Below are 21,471 nucleotides of genomic sequence, written 5' to 3' on the forward strand. Positions count from 1 at the left end.
ATGCCCCCTGGCAGTGAATACGTTAACGAAAATGAGTCTATCATTGCAGGTGGGCAGCTAAAAACTGTATATTTAATTTATAAGACTACAATGCTTTCTTGGGGCATTCCACGAGTATGTCGCTTACGTAACGCAATTCTTCTAATACTTCTGGAAATGCTGAGTAAGCAATATTGGGTCAGGTAATATTTCATGACTTGGCTAACAAATTGGCAGTATATTCTCGAGATTCACGTATTTTATTGAGGTAGCTGCCATACAAGGCAAAAGCGTTATGTAAGCGACAGTCTCGTGGAATGCCCCTCTTGTAGTATCTCCATAGTTTAATGTTAAAAAAATATTGAATGAATAGTGTAAAATCAATGCATGACTAAAGAAATGTGTAGTAAACATAGCTACTTTATTAATTCAAACATCCTTATCTATTAAACACTACATAGCTCACTAACAATTAAAAAATATCGGAGCCCGTTCGTTTCGCCCGCGCCACGGCCTCAGCAGGTTGTAGTTTCTCTTCCTCGGAGGGCTCGAGCGCCTGACCATTCTCATCCAATTTCCCCTGCTTGAAATCTGTGACGATCTTTTTGCTGTAAACAGCATCAAATAATTGCTGCGACGTGAATTCGCTTTGGGTAACATCCGTAACCTTGTAGGACACATACGGCTTAAGATCGCAATCTTTGAGGTCTGGTACAATGAGTTCTGGGATCATCTCGGGTACGGTGACGAAACGGCCGTCCAGGTAGTACCCGACATCTCTCACGCCACGTTTGTCGACCTCTAGTTCGGGGTTTGGACCACACTGCTGCTCTCTGTGAAGACGAGACCCTCGCTTGTTAGGAATCGGAAATTTTCGAAAATTTCTTTTACCTTCGAGTGGTGTTGTACAACTGATGCTCCGTTTTGCTATAAAATTGATTAAGTTTGATATCTTGGACATTTCGTCGTATGTAGTTTCAATTAAAGAATTTAAATAATTATTTTGGTTATGTTATTGACAAAGTTAAAGTGACAGCTTGCATGTAGTCTGACACTGACAGTTCGCACAACTGTCAATTTGACGAATAGGGGTGTGCTTCGTACACCAAAAAACCGGGAAAGGAGTATTTGGTTTGCGCAAATTGAGGTACTTGCGTAAGTGCATATAATAAAGTGTGCGGATTTGCGCAATATAATGCGCAAATGGCTCTCTACGCTACAATCCACATCGTGTAAATAAAGGCCGTAACACACTATCGCACCGCACCAAGGTCATTGTGCGACGCACCCTTACTTATCGGTGCGTCGCACAATGACCTTGGTGCGGTGCGATAGTGTGTTAGGGCCTTAAAACCGCGTCGCGCTTTAGAATGGGGTTGACAACAACAAAAATTTGTCACAATTCTAGGGATTGACAGGGCAAGCTATGCTGGCGCCATCTGCTAAATACTTCGACCGGCCAACCCCATTGCCAAATCTCTTCTCTCTTTGGTTTTAAGACTATTGGAACCATCAATCTTTTGGTTTTTATCAACGTTATTTTAATTGATTCTTGTTTTATCCGTACCACGTGGATTTTCTAGTATACATGTATGTATTCGGAGCATTAACGACGACCGTTTAATATTGTAGGTATACATAGCTTTTATTCTGTCTACTAATAGAGACCAGTAAACATATAGACTTATAATCTCCATACAACGCCGCTCATTGTTATAAACGGGCTAAACGGCGGAACAAGGAAGGGTTAAAAAAATACCGGAGTAAAAGTCAAATTTTGTATAATTTACAATAAAACATCTTATTATACATATACACAATTCATAAACTTGTGAAAACGAAATTCATATTAAGTGACCAACAAACATCTATAAAATGTCAACGTGACATTACATATACCACAAAGCCGAAGCACACACCAAAGACATTGTCGCATCCCATATTGGACCCAAATTGCAAGAAATTACGGTAACAAATACTTCTATAAGTATATATTTTTCACAGATAAAGATAGAGTACTAAAAGAGAGTGCTTTTATGCCCATTTTCCACACAAATTCAACTCGTGAGCTTAATTGTAGAGTTATAAAGGGTAAAACCATCCATCTATATACCAATAGATGGTCAAGCAAATCTTGTCAGTAGAAAAAGGCGCGAAATTCAAATTTTCTATGAGACGATATCCCTTCGCGCCTACATTTTTCAAATTTGCCGCCTTTTTCTACTGACAAGATCTGCTTGACCACCCACTTAACTGCCAATTTTTTTTTGACAATTATGGCCTGGATGCGAGTCCTTTAAGCCACTTAACTGCCAAGATACATTTTTCACTTACGTAAGAACTGCAAATTTAAAAAAAATGCTTTGATTTTCTTAACCGCTCCTGGGCCGTTACCGGGAAAATCGAAGTTCGTTAATTACGGGGATTTCTGAGGGTCTACCGCGAACCGCGTGTTGCCTCCCTGTCACACTTACGTACGAATTTACAAGTCCGACAGAGATGCAACACGTCGAACATGGTTCATGATAGGCCCTCCTGACAGCTAAAACACGTTACGAGTGCGCGAGTGTTGTGTGTGTGTGTTCTAAATTAAATCACTGTGATTTTAGTTGAAACTTCTACAATATCTCTTGGCACGATAATGGGTAACAACAGCAACATGAACATATTTAATAGCAATTAATTAATGTCTTTTTTGTTTTACAACTATATTCACAGTTACACCTATATGGGGTTTTAGTTACAGCCTCGTCTAAGTAAGTCTCAGCGTTTGTTCATTGAAATTAGAATTCAAAACGGGAATTAGTATTAACCTTAGAACTTACGCGGCTATCAAAATGATGCGGACGCGCACACCGCTTTGGTGAGCGGGACAGCGATACGGACTTATATTTCAATGACCTGCTTGCACACCGGAGCTCCGCATCTAATGTGACGACCGCTTTACAAAGATATAGCAGGGTGAGGCCAATACGCAAAGCGACAGCGGCGTTTTTGTAAAGTTCGCAGTCTTTTGAGAGGGGTCCTATTGCGGTCTAAACACTGAATGAGCGAGAGAAAACAAACAAAATTTATCGCGTATTTTGCTATGATTAAAAATATAAAAAAAGGTCAGTGACCCGTGACGTATTGACAAATTCAATAGGTATGCTATTTTTGGAATGAAAATTGAGCAGACCTTTTCACACAATACTACACGTAAAGGTACTACAGTCAGACCAAGATTACTCTGCATAAAAAAGCAGGGCCGGAAACCGTTTTATTTTTCAAACCGGTTTCGTTCATTCACCCGGGAACGAAAATAATTTCGTTTCCGTTTGCGATTACCGGTTAAAGATCTGTTCTATTGAGATACTGATTTATACCAAATTCGTTCGCCTTCCGTTTTTGTGGGACGAAATTAACCGGTTAAGTTGAAAATATCGAAGCGAGATAGAACGAGTAAGTATTGCTATCCCTTTCACGTATGACAACGAGTTTAACCGAGTCTCCGAAAGCCAAGAGTAACCGGTATTATATCGTTCCTTGCGAACCATTAAATTCAGTTCCCTCTTCTTACCGGCTAGGAGAGAGAACGTATTTTTTAAATGAACGAAATAATATAACGGTTTGGGAACGATATTAAGAGGTATTTCAATACCGGTTCCGAGCCCTGTAAAAAAGTGTGTCAATGTAATCATTTATATCAAATTTTAATGAATACATATATGACGCCGTGCACTTCACATTGTTTTATTTAAATCTGTGCAAACTTAGCTTAGACGGACTCTATTTTAATGCATGAAGTTAATCGTTGCATTCTTATTCTAAGACGATTTTCTCTCGCTCATTTTGCGTTTATTAATTTGATTCCTTAACTCTCATACAGAATTCATTCCAAAGCACATAATATTATTTACACCATATAAATCTAAAGTAAACTTTCTTTGTGCTCCCCTGAACACTAATACATCTATGTACCTGTTACATTTTTGGCACTCTTAATAGCACCTCGCCGTAGTTTGGAGAAACTAGTTTTGTAGGCAGTTTTGTTTGTAGCCTCGTTCAAAACACTATGCGGCCAAGGCACTTGTACAACGATGGTATATCTACAATAAGTACTCACTAATTAAGTTATCGGAACAAACATTCCTTAAATCCGAACCTTAACCGACCGTTTCACTATAAAACATAACAAGAACATATCCCTGAAGACATAACTGAATTACATTTTTATTGTCCGAAGGAATGCCGGGAAATTCAATTTAAACAAAAAATACAATTTCAAAATACTATCACAAAGCTTGTAAACTGCATCAACACACAAATCGCAGATCGTGGCAACGCATTATGAAAAAAATCTTATATTGCACAGTACTTACAAAGTTATTGCAATGTCATTCACATTCCAAGGAGATTGTAAAAACAAAACACTCGTTGCATTTTCAAAATAATGCGCCGATGTGATTTCGTATAAATAAATAAAAAAAAAAACACGCCCGCCAGCGCTAATTTAAATTCATAGACGTAATTTTCACGTAGCTTTTTGAAATTGGTCTATTCGAGATTTTTGAGTAACATTTGTTTAATCTCCCTAAATGAATTATATTCGAGATGCATAGCTAGCTCAGCATTGTCGAAATGCTGGTTCAACTAAAATTTATTTATATACCAGCAAAGATAGCTGTGTGGTATTCACAACACATCGTCAACTTAGCTTTAGACGAAACTATATGGATTTTCGCAGGTTTGCTGGCCCTCCCTCCCCAAAGCAGTCTAAGATGCCGTTTACGTTAGGGCTACCCCACACGTCTTTTGTGCGTCGGCGTCTAGTCAGCGCTGTGGAAAATGGCGTCGCTGCGCATTTGAGCCAACGTTACCTCGAGCAGCAGCCATAAAGTTGTCTAGACGCCGACGCTCGAGATACGTTAGGTGGGGTGGCTCTTAGGCCCAAGAATAAAACAGCGCTGGCGGTGCTCTAAAGGAATGTGTTAAGCCAACTCGCATTCCACCGTAATACTATAAGGTCACGTGTCCGCGGGCCGCTCGTTGTTTTCCAACTCCTCAAGGTTGTCGCTGGAGGAGTAGGTCATGTCGCTGAGCTCGTCCATCTGTTTCTGCTTCTTGCGCACGTTCCAGTGGAGGCACTCGGCCAGCGAGTCGAACCAGTCGGAGATCTGGTCCTGCGCGCATATGGATGGCACCGGGTACACTGAGGTGGTTACGTAGAGGCTGGAAAATGTTTATGGGTTATGATTTGTGTTGGGGCTTGCAACTAAAAGTCACTGCAAGGTATTTCTGAATAGATTATGTCACTTAATTATAAAATTCTGCAAGGTACTTAATTAATAAAGACGGTTTATGACTCCTGTCTTAAAGAAAATGGAATCTACGAATTTTTTTTTTTTGTAAAACTTAACTCAATTAGATAATTAAGGTAAACTAGTAAAGCTAGTGACTTTCAGTTTGCACAATATTTTGTTAGTTATATAAAGCGTCAATTGATGCACAAGCCAAGCGGACAGCGACATGCAAGTAAACTAAATCACTTACATGATAAAAATATGTACTCGCAAAAAAATTACTGCGACTGTCCCTAACAAAAATGAACCACCACCATTATTAAGTACTTTAGGTATATGCAAACTTCAGTTTGTCCCTATAATCTACATATAATGAGTTGGTATAATTCGAATTGTAATGGCTAATAGCCTAATGGGGAGAAATGTATGAGATGACGCCTTTTACCATCGCAAATACCACCGAAAACACTTAGAAATCAGACAGCCATAGGAAAAATTATGTGGCGTGACGATATGGCTCCAGATATTTTCAACTTTAAAACTGATCTGATCAAATACTACTTTTTCCGGTGGATTGTCTTATTGTTACGCCACGATGATACCCCAGAATACTTAGTAACACAAAACAGAAATAGATAAGTTATATTCTATGAGTTATTCGCGGATGGTCTAGAACGCAAAATGACTAGTGTAATATTTTGCCTATATCACTTTTAGTCTACATCGCGAACGGTCCAGAACGCAAAATGCCTACTCGTTTTATCTTTACGTTAGCGATGTCGACGGAGCCCCGCTGTCGCGGGGCTCCTATTCTGTGCTGTTTGGCCTTCGGCCATTGGAAGACCTGTTAAAAGCTGACATTTCTAGACCGTTCGCGATGTAGACTAAAAGGGATATAGGCAAAATATTACACTAGTCATTTTGCGTTCTAGACCGTCCGCGACTATACCTATTCTATCAAGCCCGGTAAAAACCGTGATTGTTACCCCCAACTTCTGACCAAATTTACTCGAGTCTGGAAAGTATTGGCCTGGGATATCGTGTAGTTGGAGCATTCCACCGGCTGTCCCGTACAGACGCATTTTATTTCATGTGTTACGACTTTTTTTCGGCATTTAAAGCAGGCGATTATTTTCCTGTGCATGTTTTTAACTATTTGTCATAGAAAAGGAAACTCTTATATCTTCATATCCTCCTAAGGCCCAAGGTCCTATCTATAGGACTTCTTCAATTCGATGAAATTGAAATCATATTCAATTGGAACAGGATTGGATTTACTTTGTTTCGTTCAATTTTCAAACAAATCAAAATCAACTCTATTCCCTGAACTATAGGTTCAAATTTCAGTGGCAAATTTCTGTGCCTTAGGAGGTTATCTTCGCGTTTGTACCAGGGATGTTGCGGATGCAGATTTTTTGACATCCGCGGATGCGGATATTTAAAGGCTCACATCCGCGGATGCGGATGTCAAGATTAGGTACTTAGAAAACGTCAAATATTACATTTATAGTATTTTTTTTATTAAAATAACGAAACGGTAAGTATTTGAGCAAGAATATAGGGTGCGTTATATTTAATAAACAGTAACTTGGCCGACTTTTCTGGATCTAGACGGTTTCGTTATAGGTAATGACGAAATTACCTAGCACTCACGCCGCCGCTAAGACGTTCCTGTACCGACTTGGTCGACATCCGCATCCGCATAAGCTCCGCATCGATTTTATGCGGATGCGGATGCAGAGGCGGATGTTGAAAATAATGCGGATGTTCCGCGGTTGCGGATGCGGATGCGGATGTTCGCAACATCCCTGGTTTGTACGGGACAATGGTAGACAGTTTCATGGAATGCTCCAGTGACTATGTTACCTATCGCCGGGCCTGAGCGTGAGCTGCGAGCGGCCGTCGAACGACACGCTCGCCGCCGTGCGAGCATCGGGGCTCGGTGCTATCTGTAACAAACCCTCGCCTGTTTCTCATTCTTTTAATAATACTCTGTTGCGGTTCACTCTGGGTCGCGGTGACTTTTTTAATTTAAAGTCGTGGATGTGAGCTAATCGGTCCTCGCTAGAGATACGGGCGGCCGGTTGCTCTTTGTTTAATAGAGGGTATTTCTGCAATGTTCTGCCGCCAGAGTGCAGCACTAGTTATCTGCCTCTTTATCGCTCGAATATGCAAGAGTGATAGAGAGGTTAAATAACGATATTTCGATTTTCTTGTTTCGCGGTAGACCCCCAGATTGTGATGGATTGTGGTAGTAATATTCCCTGATGTGTTTCGCGTAATATTCCCTATTAAAGCTATATAAGCTATATTTGTTGTGTTTTGTGGTAAAAGTCCGTACGAAGCTGATCAATTTAACTCCTGTCTATCCATTGAAACACTCGTTCGTCGTATACCTACATATTTTGCTAGGAAGTAGAAAGATATTTCATAAAAAACTTTACAAATGAGTGGTGGTTCAATTAACTCCTGAACATTTTACATGGCACGGCATTCGTAGATAAAAGTTAGTGTCAAATGTTAGCCAGTAGTCTAGAACTACTGACATTCAGCTACAACAGAAATTTACTTATTACTCTCTTTTTAATTATAAAACAACATTCATAAATAACACATTTAATGACACAACATAAATATGTACAGATGTAGTGAATAATCTTTTACATTCGTATTTTCACGGAAACGTACGAACGTGTTATGCTATTTCAGTCAGTCTCAGTACAAAAAGTACTGAGGTTGACTGAAGTAGCGCCACAGAATAAATAATAGTACTACCTTACAGAAAGGAAACTTCCTACAAAACCGATTCAGGGTCGAATCATGCTGTCCCTTTCTAATATATGGCACTATACCTTTCGGCTATTTAGGGTTGTCAAAATTCAAGCCATTATCTTATCTGTGATCGTGCACGCAAAGGGACTACAAGTTGTGTCAACCCTAATAACTGCTCGAAGCAATGCTGGGCCGAACGGAGCCGAGCTTGCCCGAAGGGAGGAGTTTCGTACCCCTGGTAGCGTGACAAATACGAACGTGTCCGAGAGAATACAATGGCAAAGGATTGTTCATTACAACTGTATACGTACAACCAGAGAGTTACTAAGTCATAATCGTAATCAGTTACTCTCTAATGCACAAACAGCAACACTGTTAACTGTCCATCGGTAGACCTTATGCCTTTTGTAATAAGGTTTACCGATGGACAGTTAACAGTGTATAAAAAAAACAACAATATATACAACAATAATAGCTAGAACATCTACAAATCTTCATCTCCAACGACACAAATAAATACACAGTAAAAGTAAACAGCAGCGAAGCGTCATGCGAGCGCGAGCTATAGTAGCCGCAATAACAACTGGCGACTGAAGGCATAATGCCATTTCTTTCACTCTTGTTTGTTCTTAACAAGGGTAAAGGAGATAGCATTATGACCTCAGTCGCCAATCGGTATAGCGGTGAGTATAGGTGGTCGGGTACCTATCGCCGTGCTGCAACGCTTGCCGGTTGCGGCCGTCGAACGAGACCCACATCGCGTTGCGCGCGTCCGGGGATAGCGCGATCTAAAACATGCCGGTTGAATACAAATGTCCGAAGCAAACCCTTGTTAGGGTCCGTACCCAAAGGGTAAAAACGGAACCCTATTACTAAGACTCCACTGTACGTCTGTCTGTCTGTCACCAGGCTGTATCTCATGACCCGTGATAGCTAGACAGTTGAAATTTTCACAGATGATGTATTTCTGTTGCCGCTAAAACAACAAATACTAAAAAGTAGGAACCCTCGGTGGGCGAGTCCTACTCGCACTTGTCTGGTTTTTTTAGATACCCATCTACAAGTAGTAGGTAGCAGTGAATCTTGGTCATTTTGATTGATTTGTATCCTTTGTTAAAATCGGTGACAAGCGCCATTCTCGAGAATTATGTGTAAGCGCATTGTTTTAATACTATTTTTAATTTACTTTAATTGCCAAGTAGGCATCTGCAGTTTTTAGTAGGAGGCTTGAAAAGTCGTATCTCCAAAATATTGTGTTTGCTCTGGAACTCTGAATATACTCGTAGTTATTGTCAAATGTAGAAATTCAGATTACATATTAATTTATGTATGTTCTCGCCTTTTGCTTGTGACTAGAAAAAAATAACAATACCATATACCTATCATAGTCGGTTGAATTTTTATAGGTACAATTATTGAAATATCCGCCTTCTGTAGTACCGAAAATAGTTGGCCGGTCTATACCTTGAATCTTGTACAACTCTGGGTGTGTACTGTGTACTAACCTTGAGCTCGACCCCCGCGGGTACGACTATAGGCCTGAACGACAGCGAGTGCGGGCAGATGGGGGTCACCATGATGGCGGGCACGGACGGGTGGATCATGCTAGCACCGGCCGCTACCGCGTACGCTGTGCTGCCTGTCGGTGTTGATACTATTAAGCCTGGAAAGAAGCAACAGACAGGTAAATAAAATAAACCGGCCAAGTGCGAGTCGGACTCGCGCACGAAGGGTTCCGTGCCATTACGCAAAAAACGGCAAAATAAATCACGTTTGTTGTATGTGAGCCCCACTTAAATATTTATTATATTTTGTTTTTTGTATTTGACATTTGTTGTGAAAAATTCAAATGCCTAGCTATCACGGTTCATGAGATACAGCCTGGTGACAGACATACAGACGGACAGACAGACGGACAGCGTGGTCTTAGTAATAGGGTCCCGTTTTTACGCTTTGGGTACGAAACCCTAAAAAGCGACAGTAACAGTAAGGTACTGACCGTCGCCCTGCACGGACGTGATGTGCTTGTTGTCGAGGAACAGGTCGATGTTGGAGAGGTATGGCGAGGGGCCGCGGTCCACAACCAACTCGTTTAGCAATCAGAGCCCAAGAAGTCAAATGCCTCCAGAAGGACAAATATGAGAGAGATACAGTAATATACTTCTGAAGTCAAATGGCCTCAGAAGGACAAATATGAGAGAGAAATAGTAAGGTACTGACCGTCGCCCTGCACGGACGTGATATGCTTGTTGTCGAGGAACAGGTCGATGTTGGAGAGGTATGGCGAGGGGCCGCGATCCACCAACATCACGTTTAGCAATCAGAGCCCAAAAATTCAAATGCCTACAGAATGACAAAAATGAGAGAGAAACAGTATGGTACTCACCGTCGCCCTGCACGGACGTGATGTGCTTGTTGTCGAGGAACAGGTCTATGTTGGAGAGGTATGGCGAGGGGCCGCGGTCCACCACCACCTCGTTGAGCAATCAGAGCCCAAGAAGTCAAATGCCTCCAGAAGGACAAAAATGAGAGAGAAACAGTAAGGTACTGACCGTCGCCCTGCACGGACGTGATGTGCTTGTTGTCGAGGAACAGGTCGATGTTGGAGAGGTATGGCGAGGGGCCGCGGTCCACCACCACCTCGTTGAGCACGAGGATGCACTTGCGGCCCTCGTTGTCCTTCTTGCTCTTGCGGAGCACCACGCACTGTAGTCGCGATCGGAGCGTTAACGCCGCGTGACCTGGGAACGTAATATTGGTCTTTATTGATTTAAGAGTGGCCTACGTGCAGCTGTTGAATAATAATGAAGATGATAGATTATATTCTAAAAAAAATGGTTAAGTATTATACTAATTATATATCTCTACCATAGATTATATCGCTTATAATATGTAGGAGGACTCGCAAGAGCACTAAATTAATTGTGTATCATGATTTTTTCTGATGTATCTTGCGATATGAAGTGATGATCTGGGGAAACTCAACTCATACTAACTTTGAATAAAAATACCTTAAAATAAATAATAACACATAATAAGTTACCTGCGCCTAAAAAGGCCCGGTTGTTAAGCTTGCCTACTTTCTTAATATCATACTTGAATTGTAAATGGGTTTGAATTGTGCGCCCATGTTCGCTTTATCAATCAATTAATCAAAGCATTTATTTTCAGGCAACTAAGGCCCATAGATACATATACCTTACAAACTAAAATATACAATAATGAAAATCTTAAATACTAAAAAATCATTTTCGTGACGCAGTTTTCTGTTGCGGCGTCACCTGCTCTGGTGTGGTTTATCATAGACAAAACTGCAAGTGACTCATTATTTGTTCTTACCTTCTAAAACATTCATGACTTGGTCCTGGAAGTTGTTGAACTCGAAGGGTGTGAGGAAGCCGAGTGAGCCCAAGTGAAACGCCATCACGGGGGGCACCGATTGCTGCAACAACAACAACACAGATGTCAACAACAATTCTATTTTATTTTTATTTGGAACTTTTTAAGGAAAGAATGGAAAGATTCGCCCGATTCTGGTACACTTTGATAGCTCATTTCATTAACAGCGATTGGACCGGTGTTTCAAAAGATCGCAAGAGTCTTGCCTGAAGCGGCGAATTTTTTTATACGTCATTTAATTAACCCAAAAAACCTCAACCCCATTTTTAACATTAACATTTCTATTTTCTCTTAGGACTAACCCTTAAATTCTTTGTGTCAAGAAAGGATGATGTATGTACACAGGCGAAAGGGCTAGAGTGACGATAATATTACTGGCTTTCTTGGTCCATAATCTTTCAGTCCTAATGGCAAGAAGTTCATTTATTTAGTTCAGCGCCGGGATTCTCACGGCGTTAGTATTCCAGCAACGTTTAAAACCAAATATTGAGTTTCGGTAACACTATGAAGATAACGTAGTAAATACCTGAAACAGCGAACTGGCATGTAACAGGGTCCCATCGCCCCCCAAACAGATGATGAAGTCAATCTTGTCCGTGAGATCATCTTGCCCCGCCCGGAACGTCATCAGCTTCTCCCGCACCGCCGTGAAGTCCCCGTATTCTGCCAGGAGCACGTCGTCCAGGACGGCTGCTTCTACGTACACTACCATGCTTTTGTCCTGGAAAAACAAGGAAAAGTTTTTTGAAAAAAAAAATTGACACAAGCTTTTATCGCCGATTGTAAATTTCCAGCAGCCAATACTCATCGATACAATTCTAACAAACCCAAAAATGAGGTGAAATGGGAAGTGGGTCTAATTTATCTTGCAAGATTTGACCCGAACAAACATATTGCATTGCAAGTTAAATAAAAGCTTGTAAAAAATTAAGAGAGACTAACTTAGGGATTGGGCTCCGGAGCAAACTTAATGCTGAGAGGTCTGTATGGTGAACTGTGAGACTTTTTATAAAATTACAGCAATGGTTCTTTAGAATTGGTGACCAAGGCCCTGCCATATGGTGACGGAGTTCCATTTGGTACCATGTATTTTAACACAAAAATACGACGTTTTGAAATTAAATCCTTTTAATATTGGTACCCATGAAAATTGAATGGTTAATCTTAAATAAGACGAATCTAACGTCAAGTCATTCTGCAAGATCGATCCAACGGTTTAGCAGTTAGATATTACGAAACTATAGGGACAGATAATACTCATTTTTTGCCTTCGCGTCATAAAATTGTTGATGTATTGTTATTATTTTTGCTTGTATGTAAATTCAATGTTGACGTGTGAAAGTGCCCTTGTGGCCTATTTGCTGAATAAATGTTGAAGTTGAAGTTAATACTGTTATTCTTAGACCAAAATTGGTTGATTGAGGTTGTCGACTCACACTTGAATCGCGCCACGTCGCGTGACAATAAACTATGAAAAACTCGTATTTACATAACAATAAACATGACTAGTGTTTCCAGAAATCTCCACTCATTACCATTGTATAGTCGATGTGAATATTTGAATAATGCATCGATACAATTTAAATTCATCGGACCATATGCATACTCGTTGCAGAGAATCTATTAGAGGCTCTCATCAGGTGATACCTTAATTTAATAGTAGATTGTACAACAAGGGCATAAAGTGACCCATTTTTACCCGAGGCAATTTTTCGAGAGCAAAAATGGACATTTATGCCCTTGTTGTACACTCTGCTTTTATCTTCGATTGCGAGGAAAATATACAAAAAATCTAATACTTTTAGGTTATTTTAACGTATTTATTCAAGACTAAAGAAAATTGTTCTTGGGCCGGTCGGAGGCGCGGGGCACGCCGATCGGGAGAGCGCCGGTCGGGGGCGCGCCGGCAGGGCTGGCAGTTTGTATGGCAGAATTTGGACTTTATTGTATAAGTCAATAAGGGTCGTAATATGTAGATGATTTTACTTTATGCTCTAGAGCATAAAATGCGATTTTATGTCGTCTACGCACGACATAAAGGTGCACTTTTTGAGCATGAGAAGTGAAAAGTACTTTTAACACCTTTTAAACGTGTTCGAGTAATAAGTATTTACATTCTTGTTCTTGGTATTTCGGAGTTAGTACAAATCTGAGTATTTAGTGGTGGATTATTAATGACCTTTAATTTCTAGAAACGATTGACAACATTTGAAGCATGAGCTGTTTCAGATACATCACTATACACCTTTATGTAAAACCCTTTTTATGTGCAAATAAATGATTATGATTATAAAACAAAGTCCCCCGCCGCGTTTGTTTGTGTGTTTGTTCGCGATAAACTCAAAAACTACTGAACGGATTTTCATGCGGTTTTCACCTGTAGAGTGTTTCTTGAGAAATGTTTAGGTGTATAATTTGTTAACCCGTGCGACGCCGGGGCGGGTCGCTAGTCTGATTCTGATATATGCCACATTATATTAAACGGTGTCTAACGTTCGAATCAATTCAATGGACGACGTGTAACAAGATCTAGTGCTTCCGTCTAGCTGTAGCGTAGGCGATAGTCTCATTCCTAAATACAACTAGGGCATAGTTCAATCACCTCACTTACAAGTCTTGCTTTCTTTAGCTTCTAAATAATAGACTAGCTTCTGCGCGGGTCTTCATCTGCGTAGAATGATGATGATGGTTGATAAAAACTACCCTATGTCCTTCCCCGGGCCTCAAATTATCTCCATAACAAATTTGATCATATTCGGTAAGTACAGCGACAGTGTGAATAGATAATAGACAGACCAGACAATTACTTTTGCATTTATAGTATTAACAATATTAGCAAGGAAATAGGGATTTAAAGCCCAGACAAGGTCTTCTTTACATAAAGGGAAACTATAAAATACTATCTAGGTAGGTACTTATTTTGAGCCGATAGAGCGACGTAAACAAGGAAATGTAATATCGCAATAATGGCGTACTATTCTATAATATTACGGGCATCACAGACCGAGTTATCAATATGTCGCAGCCTGGGGTTTTGCCGTTTGTCTCTCTTTCTTATTTTAAATGTTACCAACCAACCAACTTTCATTAATTAAACAAATGGCACAATGTCATATTTTAAAATTAATTTCCTGACTATTCGGTCATCTTAGAAAATGTTCACACTTCAAAGTTTAATATTAAGTTAGTGCTCAGCACTTGGGAGCTAAAAACATATGTTATGACTATGAATAAACGAACATGCTGACGGAGTATTGTGAACTATTAATTTACTTAATGGCGAGTTCATGATCATAAACTACTGGCTGTGATAACGACCGCGTGCTAATATGACAGTAGGTACAGCAACCCCACACTCTCACTTCGTGATTACGAGACTAAAAGACAGTTGTATTATCAATTGACACTATTTTCGAAGATAAAGGGTGTTACTAAGTAGTGGTAGGATAAGATACCATAAACAAACAGACAAAATTTAATTCCGCTCATGCCACTTCGAATAGCAATATGATATTCTTTCATCACTTACTTTTTTAGAACTGTCAAAACGATTTTGCTACTATGGAATTTAATATGAAACACTAGCACGTGACGTCACAATACCTACTCTTTATAGTTTTATACGGGTTTTAAAATAGAAATTGTGACTAAAAATAACTCCCGTCTACGTTGCTCTATTAGTCTTCTGGTGCTTTATTTCATGCATGGTGTAAAATAATATGTATATTTTAAATACGGTCAAATACCCCATTAGCAATTCAACTTAATAAAAAAAAGATGTACATTTAGATTTAACGTTCTGAACGAGCAGACACATTTTCATTCCCCTCATGCCACTGGGGACAGAAATTTGTATTTGTTAATAAAAAATATTTTTTGTTCATTTAGAATTAACATTCTATGAGTACTTTTCCATAACCATGCATCTCAACGACGCGGTACAAATAGTATGACTACCTACGTACCTATATACAAATGTCAAGTATGTTGAAAACGCATTCAATTCACATAAGAATTGCACGCCAGACGGGCCTTAAATCGCGAACGGATAATAACTGCAGCCGACAACATTGTCTGCATTCCTGGCATCCCACTCGTTTTGACGGAGCCTAAGGGCAGGCGGCATTCCGGCCGATTTTATACGATGACCCGGAAACCCATTTAAGGTATTCTCGTATTTGTACATTCCTTAAAGCTGACTCGTTCGGGATTGTTGAGAATTGTTGTTGGTGCTATTGGCTATTGGTGTTGTAATCGTTTTCGATTCTCGTGTATGTTATTCGGAAGATTGCGGGTCACTTCTGGATGCGATTAGCTCAGGACCGAGACAAGTGGCGTACTCGAAGAGAGGCCTATGCTCAGCAGTGGCCGACACTGGCTGATATGATGATGATGTGTCTTTTAGTTGACGTAGGTTAAAATCGCTATAGTACATTTACTGATAACATATATTGTGGGTACACATTTGTCTTAACGTCTAATAAAACATCTAAATGGACAGGTCCTTTTTCCCATAGATTCTTCACATTAGGTAAATGCTTATTACGGCAGAAAGTACGTCGCTGAATATGAGCCCGACGTACAGGTAAGTATCCGACTATCCGATAGATACATAAAGGGGCTTCTAGACGGTCTTCACTTTTACTACAATAGGATCACTTGAATAGTTAAGTAGTGGCACTAGTGGCTAGTGCGAAATATCGACATAGTGCCCTGAAAATGCACCAGGTAACATTTGCAGTGAGGTAAACTTACATGAACGAGCCAGTGAACGAGCTGTACGAACGGCGTGAGGATGGTAGCATCGTGCACCTTCTTGATCACCAGCACCGTCAGCGGCTGCTTGTACCACGTCAGCCGCTGCGACGCCGGGTCTTGGATTTGCCTGGAAAATTCAAAAAAATCTAAGTTAGCTTGGGAGTGAATTTTTACATATGTATTGTTTCAAAGACGGCAGAAACGACTGCACTAGACTAACTTTGTCTTCTTTTTTGTGGTCGAACCAAAATTTTAGAAATTTCGATTTTAATGGATTTGATTAGAGAAGCTTCGTGTAGAACAAGTTACTCTAAAGGCCGGTACAGACGGACTGCAACTTGTATGGGAACTGCACGCCGACTTTGTAGTCGGCGTGCAGTTTCCATACAAATTGCAGTCGTGTTCCAGTCCGCCTGTATCGGCCCTAACCTAATCGAAGGTATCGTAAATATACTTAGTTTAATTTAACCTATTTAATTTGTACGCGCACAGACCACTAATACCTACTGATGCTGAACATAGAAATCTGTAGACGCTCATCGTTTCCTTACCATTTTAAGTATCTAAATAAAATGACAGACTTTTGTTTAGCACAACAACAGTCCGTGATGACCGTGATACAGAAACACATCTATAATATTAATATAATAAACTGATAGCGGTGCAAAATAATAATTGCTTGATAACAATGTCAAACTAATAAAGGATGGGATTCTATCGACGTTAACTTGACACTAGAGTACCATACTGCGATACGACTTTGAAAGAAATGGAATCAATCTACCTACAACATTGTTTACATAGGACCAGAAAACAAATGGCCAACAGCAGTGAATTAATTTTTAGTGAACTGATATGAAAATGGTTATGCCTTCGGTAATGGAAGTTTCGTACCGTACGTTTTTATAGCTAATCTTGGTAATCTTGTACAAGTTGATCAACGTTTAGGTACCTACTTATATTAACCTTCGTTTTTGTAGGTGTTAGCCTTCATGAGCTTACCGTGGGGCTTAGTAAATTTGTGTAAAACAATGTCCTATAATATTTATTTATTCCTGAAATGAAGTACCAAATGTGGAGGACAATGTTCTCAAGTGTATACTCTCAACTTTATGGCTGCTGCTCGACGCAACGTTGGCGCAATTGCGTACCGACACCATTTTCCACAGAGTTAACTAAACGCATGACGACGCTCGGGAGACTCTAGTCTGGGGTCTCTCTTCTTGAGAGTGTCTTAAACCAGACTTCATCATAGTCTTAATTTAATTTTAGTGTACTTACATAACCATAGCCGAGTTCTTCATTATTCTGCCGCATGGTCCGAACTGGTGGATGGGAGACGGCGCGTTCAGAGACCTTGTCCTCCTGAAACAAATAAACATACAACTTTAAAAACCGAATCATATTCTTTTAACTTTAAACAGTCAATATTTTGAGTGTTAAAATTATTGGAAAGACAAACAATTTCTTATGGTAAGTAATTTATTCACATAGAATGAACATTTGGTAAAAGTCATTTTTATTTCCATTTATCGAGGGTTCAACGGCAGTTCCAAAAATAATCAATGTCAAACGAATATATTTCAGCACAGTAACTTAGTCGATTTAATTTTATTTATATTGAGTAGGTATACGAAAAATTTTTATTTCATTTCACTTGAACATTTGAACAACAAAAACACGATCAAAGAATTTAATTTCCTACAAATGTACTTTGTCACAGGGACAATAGTATGAGGTCTCTAGCGACTTCCATATTGATTGTCACAGTGACAAGATACGAATTGGGTAAGAAATTAAATTCTTCGACGGTGCCTAGGTAATAATTAAAAAAAAATAAACAAAACACCTGAACGCAGTCGCGGGACGTCCATCGCCGTGGCAGCGATCGTTGACAATCGACGATCTCTGACCCTACTTCCAATACTATACATACGTAGTAATACGTCTACGTTTGTATCACCTTCTTTAAAACTACAGGATGCGCCTTTGAAGCAGGGACCGAATACCGGTATATTTTTCATACAAATTAACCGGTATTGAATTTCGGTATCTTGGTTGTTTGTGTATTTTTTGCACTTAATTTAGCTAATTTGATCAATCATTATCCTTACCTAAATACTGTTCTATAATATCAAAGAAATAATGTGAAAGCTATGAGATATTTTGATTTTTAGTTATACCGGTAACGGTCCCTGCTTTGAAGATTGTTTGCCGGTTCATTATAATCATTATTGAGTCAACAAATTAGTGAAATTAAAAACAGGCAAACTATAAGGGTAATTAAAGGAAATAAAATTCCTTTATGAACTTGTGCTTCATTTCTTTTTTTGTAGGATAGAGTTAGTGACTCATGTGTAACTTTCTATTAGGAGTCTATTAAAAATATTTAGTGTAGGTACATAAAAGATATATTCACTTAGTGCTTACGGAAGCACTAAGTAAATATTTATGCTTATTTTACTTAGTACTTAGTTATAAATGTTATAATATGCTAATGCGTTAAAAATCAAGGACTTTTCAGTCTTGGTCGAATTTTTCCGGCCGCAACCGCTTAAATCGATTACTTACTCCGTGGCTTTAAAATTCGAATTGTTATTATTATGAGTTACAAATTATAGGTAATTCAACCTTGATCACGTCTTCACTTCACGCCTGATTGTACAACGCCCATTCTTACATTAGACGCTTTTTGACGTCAAAGAGTGAGACGGGCGTTACTTCTTATTAAGTTATTATTCAATGTAGGATTGTTTGCACAAATAATAGTGAAATAAATCCATTACTTAATGAATATTTTAAAATTATTAGCGTTCCGATCTTTCGGAAAAGAAAATACTTTTTTGTACAAGTATAACTGCGTATGATAAACAAACATTTTTGACGCTGGTTCTTCTCGGCATACGGTGTCTAAATTTCTCGTAGAGCCTTTTTCCAACCCCGTATTTAGTTTCTACACGCCACAGTTGGTGGTGCAAAATCACGCCGCCTTTATCAATATTAGTGAACCCGGTAATGGCAATATAAACACGCTGTACATGCCCGGGTATTCAATCACGGGCATGTCAATTACGTGTGTCCCGTAAATTATTATGCGCACACGCCGTTGTTCGCTAACGAGCAAAACATCCTCACGTGAAAAACACGAGTAAAAAAGATACACATTCATGGTTATTGGGCAGGTACCTTACTATGGTCAGAGATAAGAAAATATAAAGACTCAATTGACTTACAAAGTCAAGACTTGACCAAGGTCCGATTGTTGCAGATGGTGTCGCGACGCGCCTATTGGAGAGGCTTCAGAATTTTTTTTTTAAACAAGCAGTCTTATAAAACATGTAGGTAAGTAAGCTAACAGCTGGAATTTCTTATAGTGTAGTTACCTATAGTTTCGTTTAGTTTTAAAACATATTTTGTAATAATCTTCAGATGTCTATAGATTTACTACTAGCTTCTGTCTGCTGAAAAAAACTATGATCTAGTAGGTATCCTTCCAAGGGAAACAAACTAACTCCACATGTCATCAAATAGGTTCTGCGGTTCCAGCGTGAAAAGGTAACGGCTATTTATGAGTACTTTTGCATTTATGCTCGTAGGTAATTGCTAACAACAGTAAAAATAAAAAATAAAACATGTATAGTAGGTAGTTAGGGATAGAGCTTGACCTTAGATTGACACATAGCATGACACAAAGCAGATGTCAAAGGACCTAACAAAATAAACCGATACTTCGCTATATGCTGCTTACAACAATGAAGGAACGCGTCAGTTTTAATGAAGATTGCCAGACCTTATAGTTAACTTGTCTTTGTTATTAGGTATCTTCCTTCAACATAGTACTCAGTTATTACACTTGATTACTGATTACCCACAAAGGTCTTCTTGTGATTATGGCTGTGAGTAGCTATTGTTCCATCACGCATGGTCTACGTATCATTCTAAGAATTTGTTTGTTTTTTATTCGCTATACATATTGGTTACCTATGTTTCTCTAAATATGCTACATTGAACAACAAAGTGGTAAAAAGGCTTAGGTATGTATCGAAATTCATGTAGCAATAAGTATATATATAAGATTATTTTTATTGTTTAAGCTACCGACATTTACTGGCTACATTATTGTACACATAACAACTCCAAAAATAGTATTTTTAGAGCACCGTACAAAACGTTGTCCACGGTGCTCTTATTTCAGTTGAATGTCAACAGTTGACATACCAAATTCGAACAGTAGTGATAATTATTTAAATAGAACTGTTATAAACAATTGGCCTCTAAAAATAATCATAACATAGCAGGTGTATCTTGAAACTTGATTATTCGTGTAAGATATATATTTTATTACACAAACGGGTCTACCGCGATATAATTTCATTGTTTTTACCTTAAATTCTTATTTTATTCGCGGTAGACCCGTTTGTGTACTTAAATATGTGTACAAAACGCGAGAAAGTGTTATCTTGTAAGATATTTTTTCTGATATAAACAGTAGGCTACAAATGTCAATTGTTTTGATAATACCTATAAACAGATTTTGATCAAAATAGTGGACCACGTATTCCTGATAGCTTTTCCAAGGCAATTCTAGATAACGCATATATCTATATATAAATCTTAAACGTTGCAAGCAGCCCTAAGCTGTGGTGTGCCGTTCTTCAATATTCTTCATATAGTTGAACCATCTAATTTCAAAAAGGAGATTTAGGGCTGATTTAGACGGTGCGCGAACCCGCATGCGATTTTAGTTACATTGCGGACTGTTGGTTACGTCCAATTCAACCGACCGATCAAAAACCGCAATGTCATGAAACTCGCATGCGAGTTCTCGCATCGTCTAAACGAGCCCTAAAGTCCTGTTTTATTACATGTTGAAAATATAGACTAGTAGAACAATATAAAATAAACTAGATAATATACGTAATCCACTTACGTAGATTATAATGTGTTGGACACTTGTATATTGTACGCCCGATAATATACCTGGCTATATAGTGGCTAATATACATACCGTACTACCGCGCGTATATTATATAACTTCAGCTATAGTCTTACGTTCTTTTGCAATACTGGTCAAACCTGATAATTGTAGTAAATTATTCTTTGTTTTTTAATTGGAATTGTATGTAAAGTACCTACGATCCGAGCACCTATTAATATTCAGTTCTTACTTCTCATTCAAACAAAGAAAAAACTTGGTTTAAGTATTAAGACTTAGAAATCATTAAAAAATAAATAATTATGTGTAGACAGGTAAATACAGAATAGTTAATTATTATTCTAT

General features: G+C 38.9%; 2 protein-coding genes across 3 annotated transcripts in view; both read right to left on the minus strand.

The window, feature by feature from the left end:
• Positions 1-386: 386 nt before the first annotated feature.
• LOC134797553 (large ribosomal subunit protein mL41) lies at positions 387-1,023 on the minus strand. Its single transcript, XM_063769841.1, has one exon. It carries the CDS (start codon positions 938-940, stop codon positions 452-454), a length of 489 nt encoding a protein of 162 aa, XP_063625911.1. The 5' UTR covers positions 941-1,023; the 3' UTR covers positions 387-451.
• A 2,980-nt stretch (positions 1,024-4,003) lies between these two features.
• The window catches only part of LOC134797572 (NAD kinase-like), a 60,190-nt gene continuing 42,722 nt past the window's right edge, over positions 4,004-21,471 (minus strand). For both annotated transcript variants that reach the window (XM_063769861.1, XM_063769860.1), the window contains exons 2-9: positions 17,472-17,555; positions 16,188-16,317; positions 11,959-12,153; positions 11,373-11,475; positions 10,586-10,774; positions 9,539-9,696; positions 8,739-8,821; positions 4,004-5,190 (exon numbers count right to left, since the gene is read on the minus strand). In XM_063769861.1, the coding sequence (XP_063625931.1) occupies positions 4,986-5,190; positions 8,739-8,821; positions 9,539-9,696; positions 10,586-10,774; positions 11,373-11,475; positions 11,959-12,153; positions 16,188-16,317; positions 17,472-17,555 (1,147 nt within the window). In that variant the 3' untranslated portion in view covers positions 4,004-4,985. The remainder of the gene's footprint in view (positions 5,191-8,738; positions 8,822-9,538; positions 9,697-10,585; positions 10,775-11,372; positions 11,476-11,958; positions 12,154-16,187; positions 16,318-17,471; positions 17,556-21,471) is intronic.

This window comes from Cydia splendana, chromosome 15, assembly GCF_910591565.1.
Source record: "Cydia splendana chromosome 15, ilCydSple1.2, whole genome shotgun sequence".
In the NCBI taxonomy this organism is placed as follows: domain Eukaryota; kingdom Metazoa; phylum Arthropoda; class Insecta; order Lepidoptera; family Tortricidae; genus Cydia; species Cydia splendana.